The 9523-nt window shown below is 40.4% G+C and overlaps 1 protein-coding gene across 1 annotated transcript; it reads left to right on the top strand.

Annotated features, from left to right (window-relative positions):
- Positions 1-611: 611 nt before the first annotated feature.
- On the top strand, positions 612-8910 carry LOC142076729 (E3 ubiquitin-protein ligase RBBP6-like). Its single transcript, XM_075139122.1, has 7 exons — positions 612-711; positions 4582-4670; positions 4789-4885; positions 5572-5709; positions 6481-6550; positions 6644-6701; positions 8177-8910. The coding sequence occupies exons 3-6, from the start codon at positions 4881-4883 to the stop codon at positions 6653-6655; spliced, it is 225 nt and encodes a 74-aa protein (XP_074995223.1). The 5' UTR covers positions 612-711; positions 4582-4670; positions 4789-4880; the 3' UTR covers positions 6656-6701; positions 8177-8910.
- The last annotated feature ends 613 nt before the right edge of the window (positions 8911-9523 follow it).

The following is a 9523-nucleotide window of genomic DNA, read 5'->3' as shown; positions in this document are numbered from 1 at the left end:
AGCCCTGAGCAGCTGAGAAGTGTGGTTGTTGATGGATTAAGCTCCAAGAAACAGGCAGAGGCAGCAGGCTCTCTTCTGTGTTCTGTCAGGCTTGAGCACTGGCAGCACAGGTGACTGGTTTTCAGTTAACAGCTATGAAAGCAATGGCACAGAGTTCTCGTGCTTTAGCTAAGTGCCTGTTTGGTTGCAGGGCAAGCTAGTCAGACTTTAGAATCTGATTTAGGCAGGTGAGACTTTGCTGTGGTTTGTTTTTCTCCAAAGATCTATGGGTTTTGTAGCCTAACGGAAGCAAAAGCAACTTTAAGCTAGGTCAGGAAAGAACCTCGTGCATTAGCAGACTCTCCTTTAGTGACCTTTGAGTCCATTTTGCTGTTGGCATTCAAACTGTTTTAAAAAAAGGAAAAAGATTTTGCTGCTTGTGTTTGATTCTCAAACCCCAAGATTTCTTGAAATATACTGTTAGTGTGTTGAGACGATGAAAGCGTGATGTTACATATAAAATTTTGCTTTTGTATCTGTAAAGGGATTCTGCGAAGTGCTACGTAATTACATATGAGCATGCATTCTTACGAATTGACTGATGTTTTTCTCTGTATTTATGTTGTTTTCAGAATACACAGATGAGAATGCCCTGATTCCTAAGAACTCATCGGTAATTGTTAGAAGAATCCCTGTTGGAGGAGTTAAAGCTACCGGCAAAACCGATGTTATGTAAGTATCCATAAAGCATTGTATTCTTTGTTAGGGGTTTCAGTGTGTTAACTTTTTTTATGGATATTAGTTTACAGAGGCGTTCTTTCTTGTTAAAGCTGCTGTTAATTTTTGTTGGCATGGGGTAGATTTTAATGTGTCTGTCCGAAAGTGGACTTACATTTTTAGGCCTGCTGGGACATGGGGTTCGAACTCCAACCATGGTAACTTTTAAGATTATTCTATTGGGTTTGTTCTTGGGGTTGATTGTTCTGAGACCCAAGTTGTAGATCCTGTTTCCTCGACGTGCAGAGATTCCTTATTATATGTGTTTGCTTTTATGGCTTTTATAGTAAAGACAGATACGCATTGTAGCGTAAACGCATACTTTGTTCCCGTCTCAGAAGAGCCTGATTCTCAGTGTTTGACTATTTCTGGCATTTGGGGGGGATATGGCAGGTATTCTTACGCCCCAAATCTGGGTTTTTTGCATACTAGCTATAGAGGAAAGACCAAGGTTTACCAGTTGGCGAACGATGCAAACAAGAAGTTCCATTCGTAAGCGATTCCTATGCGTTTCCTCAAGACAATGTCCGTTTCAGGCAAGAGAAAAAGAACAGTATCCTAAAGTGTATTGCCTTTTGTGCAAGTACGATGAAGGAATAGTTAATCCTTTCCAAACTTGAAACTCAGTAAGCAGTTTAGCACATTACCAAATGTTACTAGTTATCTTGCTACGTCTGTTTTTACCCTAAGCTGGTATCTGTGCTCCGGGTTTTGGTTCTGTATTCCTAAGATTTACGGAGGACAGAGAATCAGGTGTATTGATTAAAATTACAGCTATTCCAATGCAGTGCTGACTAGAGGATTACTGCTGTCATTTATGTATTCATACAGTCCAGTTCTATATCAGCTACATTAGCATTGTTTGAACGGTCATGTTTTCCAGCCGCCTTAAAGATAGGTCTCTCCACCACAATTAGTAGATATTATTAGCTTGTGGTTTTGCCATGTCTTTCTAATGTTGGTTCTCAATAAATCAAGTAGACGGATGAGTTACACTGTGTCTCGAACAAAGAGTACAGCAGCCTCCCGGTACCCACGAGGCATCTGCAAGCAAAAAACCCTGAATTTATGTGGCTCTGCATCTCAACTTTGGGCGTATTCCTGCAGTAGTTGTTGCAGTGTTTTCAGGCACCCTCTAGTAATTCTGGACACCGCAGCACTGTGCTTATAAACATGGCCTTGTTTTGGGGGTTAATTTAAACACGTCTGCTTAGTGCTGTCTTGTCAGTGCATCCTCTGTTTCGGGCACCCTCTCCTGGTATTGTAATGCTGCCCTAAAATGAGAGGATAGATGCGGCTAGCATCAAAGGTCAGATACATACCTGTATGTATAAGGGGATAAGGAAGGAACGGCACCGCTGTTCTAGCGCTGAAAATTAACCAGGCAGATTAGCTTTCTAGTCTTTCAGCTGTGAACATTGCAGAAACAACTGGTAGAGTGGTGGATGTTTGGGAATGATGAATGTATGCTGTAATGGTGGAGAGGCCTTCAAAAATGCGTTACTCTCCTTTTAGTACGCTCTTGAAGGTAAATGTATGAAGAATCCATGCTGTGGTAATCTAAAGGATGTCCTTGTCCTTCCTCAACTTCAGGAGGTACGTGGCTGTCATTGCGAGCCTGGTGGTGTTCTAGCAGTGGCAGGGAGCATGCGCCTTTCTATTTGTACACCAGTTGCACAGCAGCCTTTGAATTGCCTCTGCTCATGGGATACTTTGGATGATGTGTGAATTGTTTGTTAACGTTATCAATGGTTGCATGGCTGATTCATGACGAGTAGCGTGCAGATACAGATCAATGAGTATGTGGAATCTCAGCAAGTTTTCAAATTTAATAAATATTTCCTAAAATATCGTAGCATTTTCAAGATTATCTTGAAGCTGGATAACTGTTGTCATGTGAACAAACCTTTAATTTAATTTTTAATAATTTAAAGTATTTCTTTTGACTTTAAAATGTGTGTATATTTTGATACTATCCTGGTAAAGAGTAGTTGCCAGTTTGGGAAGATAGAAGAGGGAGGACCTTATCAGCCGCAACGTAATGTTGCAGTATTACTCATCTTCAAGACACAAAGAAGAAGCACTTCAGAAGCTGTTTACCGTTTCTCATACTTTTCGTTCATTTTGCATTGGAAACTAACACAATTTTCACAGAAGAATTTAATTGGCTGTAAGTGACGGACATTTCAGGGGGGTTTGCAAGAGCCAAAATAGAAGCGTTTCTGGAACACGGACAACTGCATGGCTATTTTTGAATTTCTAGGTGCTACAGTTATAGATCCATGCTTTGAATGCTGCACAATTTCATACACTGTAGTATATATACAGTGGACAACACAATCTAATTTGTTTGATCGCAGACTGTGTAAATTGTGTAAATGCACCTAATTGTTTACAGGAAAATACTGATGTGTATGTGTGGCATATTAGCAAACGTGACCTTCTGAAACTGTTGTAATGCCATGTTTTGCTATGGAACTGCCTGCATTTTTTGCTCAACAACATGTAACTTTGTCTGGGAAAGCACTAGGGATTGCACTTTGTGAAAAGGCGTAGTGCTAGCCAATTAAATTACTAGTCTTTAAAGTTACAAAGATTAGAGAAGGCAGGGCCTAATGCAGAGGAGCTAGTCCTTTCTTCTGAAAATACAGGCTGGAGTTCCTTTCCCAGAAAGAAAAATCTCTTCCCACTGGTAACTTCTTCCCTCTCTCACTGCAGAAATTAAATTGTGGACATTTGGTAAGGAAAAAAAAAATAGTTTGGAAGGTAGTCACCAGGAGAAATTGGTCTCTGTTAGCGCTGTCCCTAAACATGTCCTTGGTTCTGTAAACTCAGGTGAAGTTTTACTCTAAAATGTGAAAAACTGTCCAAGTGGTGTACACATTTAAGCTTTTGAGAAAATGTAAGTATTTCAGAAAAATAGAGGAACATAAGATAAAGCAGCTCCAAACGGTTCCTTACTCTAACCTCCTCAGTGCAGACTGGCTTAGCATGGAGGCAATGTGTTGTAAAAAGTTTTCCGTTTTATTATGCATTAAATGCCATCTTGAATTTTGGTCTATTCCTAGTAATGTCTTGTGGGTTTTGGATGTGTTTTGTAAACCGCTTGGGTTCAAACAAATTAGTCAAGTATCTGTAAAGTCTTCTGTAAATGTTAATGGAAATGACTTCATAGATGTCGATCTGGATTATGTTACAGTTGAGAAAAAGCTGTGTATATGAAACAGCCCTTTAACAAAATGCTGAAACAAGTTGGTTGCTTTTGTGAATGAATGCATCTAAAACCAAAACCATGAGTGGTTGATCTGAATGATAGGTGCTTGAGGGTCCAAATCATTTACAGTCACTCCCTTAGACCCTGCTTGTATCTGTACTAGTGTGTAATAAAAACATTTGAACAAATACTACTTTAAAAAAATCAGCTGGCTTCAATAATTTGAAGATCCAGTTCTGCATAACATTTATATTACAATTTGTATGTTAAAAGGACACGGTCAACTGGAAAAAAACTGCAGGTTTTGCTTATTGTAGTTAACTTGCTTCCTATGAAGAAGTTAGTGGGGGGGAACATGAAGAGCCTAAGGTTTTGAGTGCCCAGGAATGCTCTTTTCAAGTAGGTTAACAGGCACATAAACAGCCTGTGATGACGTAAGGACTCCCCAGAACATCTTTTGGACAACTCTGTTTCATATGAGCAGCTGTTTTCATGCAACCTCAGCTGGCGTTGTGCTGCTCTTTACAGGGTTGGGTGAGTGGTGTTCTCTTTGGCAGTGTGGGCTTAAATGTGTTTCTAATGTATGTGTCAAATAATTACCTGTTAAACAGACTGCCAATCTGGCTGAAGCCAATGCTTCCGAAGAAGATAAAATAAAAGCTATGATGCTACAGTCTTGCCAGGAATATGATCCAATCAAGTAAGTGTTGATAATGTCAAATCTGTTCTTTGAAGATTATGGAAAGATTGTAGAGAAGTTTGTTTTAACGAGAGAGACACGTGCATACCTTTTTCTTCTTTGCCCCAAACCCTTTTAGTTACATGAAGAAACCCTGGGGTCCACCTCCACCATCATCTGCTTGCTTTCGTTGCGGAAAACCTGGCGACTGTATAAAGAACTGCCCAACAAATGGGGTAAGACTGTGGGGGACTTCTGGTGTTCCTTAGCTTTTCATTTTTTTACCTTGGCAGTTACGTAACAAATCCATGAATACTCATATTAAGAATTGTTTCTCTTGGGGTGAAAGACAGAGGTTCATAGGGCAATGTTGCAAAGCCCTTCAAAATCCAAGGGAAACCTGGCATTATAAATGTAAACTTTTCTTTTTTGTAGGTCATAGACATTAAGTATGTCCACAGATCTTGCTCTGTGAACTTTCATGCATATTTTTATATATTTCAATATTACTGGAAATGTTTCTGGTTTTAACTCTGTTTAATGACAGTTCACAGTTTTTAGTATTTCATGTAAAACCAAGATGTTTCTGTTGACCCCATCTATTGAATATTTGTGCTCTGAATTGCGCTTTGGAGGAGGAGCGGGTTTGTATCTCTTTTCTGAGGGGATGGTGAGCTAAGGGATATTTCACCCTTAAAGAACCTGAACTTAAGCCAAAGAATGGAATGAGTTCAAAACACTGCTCAAGCCTTTGGAACATCCTGGCTATATTCATTTAGGAAAATAAGTATTTTAGTCGAGCAACCCTTATGCTAGGTAAAAGGAGAGGATTAAAGGCTTTTGCTGCTTAAAATAATCATTGAAATGTCATTTTAAGTGTGGGTCTTAAAAGGAGATATGTCTGCATTTCTTTTCTTAACAGGACAAAAATGTTGAGCCTGTTCCCAGAATTAAAGAGCACAGGAATTCCAAGGAGTTTCATGATGGAGGTGAAAGACCCCAATACAAAGGGTGCTATGCTGACAAACACTGGAAAATACGCAATACCAACTATTAATGCGTAAGTATGGAATTAATTGGACTGGCCAAAAAGTGAGCGAGAGAAACCACGCGTGCATGTCTGAGTGGCTATGCAACCAAGTTGGCCAGCATCTGTAATTACGGGGCAGGAAGCACTGTCATTGTGCTTAACCATAGAATCTGGGATACTTTTGAATATTAAAATAGGGTGGTCCTGCTGTTCGTGCCCCTGGAAGTTGGTCAAACGTGTGGTATGCTAAGAATCTGTATTTCTGCAAAACATTTCAGTAGTGTTTGCAGTGGAGTCGTTCTCTCTGAAAGCTCGTTTTGCTTTTGGTTTATGTTTCAAAGGCTTCTTGCAAAATTTAACAAGTAGCTGTTGGACTGAGATTTCCGCCCCCTCTGACTTTTATCAAATCCCATGTGTGAAACAGACTGAAGTTTCCTGTTGCTATAAACTAAGAAAATACTGCTCTGTGCTGACAGGAGTGGCTGTTTTAAAATGCACTTGGTAGCACTTCTGTGTTTCTGTCATGGATCTCATTTTGTAGGAAACAGACTTCTTCCATTTATAAAATGTAGTTACTCGGAGACGAACTTTACCCTGAGCCTGCAATTTACATTTACCCTCTGGCAAAGGAGAGGTGGGATTCATTTCTCTCATAGAAAATGATATAGCCAACTCTGGTGACTTACTGTGGTCTGGAACAAACAGATAGTTCGGCATTTAATCCACATTCTTCTCCACGGGAGAGTTGGTTAAAACCTTCAGAACTCAAGCCTACTAATGGTTTTTTGAGATGTCTATCAGGTTCCCGTACAAAGACAACCAGCATTACCAAGTCTTCTGGGCCCCCAAGGACAAGCAATACCCACAACTGGTAAGTAACTGTAACTTCAGAATTTCTTTAAAAAAATTACCTTCAGAGGAACTGAATGGGATTTCTTTCTTTTTCCTCTCCCCACTCCAAAAGGTCATCCAATGAGAGCCAGTCCAGTTCGCTCAGCAGGTGGCAGACCAGGCTGGGAAGTGTAAGTATTCTACAGAAATTCAGTAGATGACTCCTTGTCACCTGTTAAAAGAGGCTGTATAACGCATAACTTATACAACAGCTGATTTATAATGAAGCAAGTATGCACAGATAGTTGTGGAGAATCCAAGTGGTAATTAATTTTTAAATGGCTTCATTTGAATTGGCTTTTACAAAGGGCATCTGTGCTTCCACTAAGGTTATTTAAAATAAAACTCCGGTACATGACTGAAAACAGGACTCTCAGAAATGAACGCTTTTTGAGGAAACCATAATTGCCTATAAAAATTAAAGATAATTAAAGGATCAGATGGAAAGCCACCTTTTCCATTACTGGCTGAATAGGGCTGAAGAAATTGATTTCCCAATAGGAATCAGCCTCCAACATTCTTTTTTTAACAACTTAGTTGATACTGCATGAGCAAATGGTTGGAAAAGTCAACACTGTTCTTTTATGACAATTTTGAATTTCTTCAATTTAGTCATCTCACATAGCCAAGACGCTTTCTCTCAGTTGGAGAGAGAGGAGTCTGTTTTACCTATTACTGCAGCGTCAAGCTAGTCCTTCCTTTCGCTATATGTTTGTTATAGACAGATTGGAAGAGTGCATTGTGTTTATAAAATCTTAAAGGTAAATCAAAAGAAAAACCAGGATCTGATATTTCCAATTCAGTCAGCAAGAAAACAACAATTCAGGGACAGGACCAGGCCAAATACCTCATGATGAGGCAACAACATAGGAAGCGTATGTGGAAGAAGTTAAAAGAAGTTCCAGAGAAGATTAGTTAATATCTGTGCAGTACTTGGAAGATCAGAAGTGTGATGTATTAAGTGTATCAAGGAGTGGCAGAGGAGCAGTGGGCACTTGGCCCACGGGAGATGGGAGTCTCTTTCAGGTGTGGGCAGCCTCCATCCACAGGTGCAAAGCTGAGTATAAGGAGAGAAGACTGAATGAACTGTTGGGGGTGAGGATGTGGAAGGCAAGTATGAGGATCAGGAAATGAGCGTAGTCTCTAATGAACAGAAAGCAGGGAGAAAAATGCTTAAGTTGGCAGGATGCCATTGGCCTCCCTTATCTAGGGAGGAGTTTTACAGAGAACAACGGAGACTTAAAGAGGAGGAAGTATTTGGCTCAATGAAGTTGCCTTGTTTTTCACGTTTGTATTTCAACAGCATATCGGACTGCAGTTACACTAAAGTGCATCTGACATAAGGAAAAATGACAGTGTTTTTTCCAATAGAATTTTTCATTGCAGATAGTAAGCATGCATAACTAAAACAAGACAAATGGAATTGAAAAATGTTATCAAATTCCTCAATTTGCAGTAGCATTATGTCAGCAGCTGAAAGAAGCTTTGACATAAGCGTATGGAGAGGAGAAAAAACCCAAACCAAATTTGGGAGGAAAAAAATTGGGGAGAATGACTGTTTTGAATTAACTTCATTTCTTTTTTTGTGTGTTGTGGTTTTTTTCAGGTCCAAGTCTCCTTATAGTGCTTCACCTTACTCTACAAGTTCGTCTACCTGCTCCACATCAAGATCAGGTTCTTCCCACACTCGCTCCTGCTCTCGCTCATTTAGTCCTTCCCATTCTCGTTCCTACTCGCGATTGCTGCCGTATCCAAGAAGAGGCAAAGGGAAGAGGCGTAACTATCGTTCTAGGTCAAGGTCACACGGTTATCAGCGTTCAAGGTCAAGGTCACCCCCATGCAGAAGATGCCATTCACGGTCAAGGTCTCCAGTATTTAGAGGCCAGTCTCCCACTAAACAGACTATACCTCAAGGGGAAGGAGGAAGGGAGTATTTTAACAGATACAGAGAAGTTCCACCATATGATCTGAAAGCTTACTATGGCAGATCACTTGACTGTAGAGATCCATTTGAAAAGACAAGGTACCGGGAATGGGAAAGGAACTACAGAGAATGGCATGGAAAGTTTTACAAGGGCTATGCTGTTGGCGCTCAACCTCACCCTCCAGTAAACAGAGAGAACTTTTCTCCAGGTAGGTTTGGTCCACCTGGGACCAGAAAGAGAATTCACCATATGCTCGGGGACGTAGGGAGGATTATCCTGCTTGGCAGAGCCACCAAAATCACAATATAGCTGGAAATTACCCTGAAAAACCTTCTGAAAGAGAGAGCCATGGCATCAAGGATCCTACCAAATCAAAAGAGAAGGAGGTGAAAAATCCACTGGGAGATGGCCAAGGAAATAAAAAGAGAAAAAGCATAAAAAGAGAAGAAAAAGGGATGAGGATGAAGGATTTCCCAATGCTGAGTTGTTAGCAGGTGCGAGAAAACCAAGAGAGCCAGTTTCAGCAGAAGACGTTAAAATGGACTCCCTGTTCATGGCCCAAGCAGAGATGATGCCACCCCTGTGAGAGATGAGCCTATGGAAGGAGATTCTATTGTTTTCAAGCCGATGTCTGAAAAGGAGAAAAAAGAGAAGGATAAGCCAAAAGCAAAAATTGACAAGACAAAGCGGAAAGTAGAAGTGGCTGTTTCTCCTAAGACAGACAATATAATAAAACTAGCTAAAGCTTCCTCGAACGGAAATCTCCTCGAACGGAAGAGAGAAAGCAAGAAGAGAGAAGGGAAGAGAGAAAGCAAGGATTTAAAGAACCTGACTTGCTGCCCTGATATTGCTCATTTACATCAGTTATAGTGTTTGTGATTAAGTTTAGGGTTAGGGTTAGGGTTAGGGCTCAGTGTTACGGTGAGGGTTAGGTTTAGGGTTAGGGTTAACATTAGGGTTAGGGCTTATCATTAGGGTTATGGTTAGGGGCAGGGGTTAGGTTTAAGGTTAGGTTTAGGGTTAGGTTT

This window comes from Calonectris borealis, unplaced genomic scaffold (genome assembly GCF_964195595.1).
Source record: "Calonectris borealis unplaced genomic scaffold, bCalBor7.hap1.2 HAP1_SCAFFOLD_97, whole genome shotgun sequence".
NCBI lineage: Eukaryota > Metazoa > Chordata > Aves > Procellariiformes > Procellariidae > Calonectris > Calonectris borealis.
The sequence above is the reverse complement of the archived record's forward strand: the minus strand, read 5'-3'. Positions and strand labels throughout refer to the sequence as shown.

What these genes read in the sequence shown, in the direction of transcription:
- LOC142076729 (XM_075139122.1), top strand. An exon ending in GCAATACCAACTATTAATGC is followed by an intron (nt 5,710 to 6,480) that starts GTAAGTATGGAA and finishes GATGTCTATCAG; the next exon opens with GTTCCCGTACAAAGACAACC.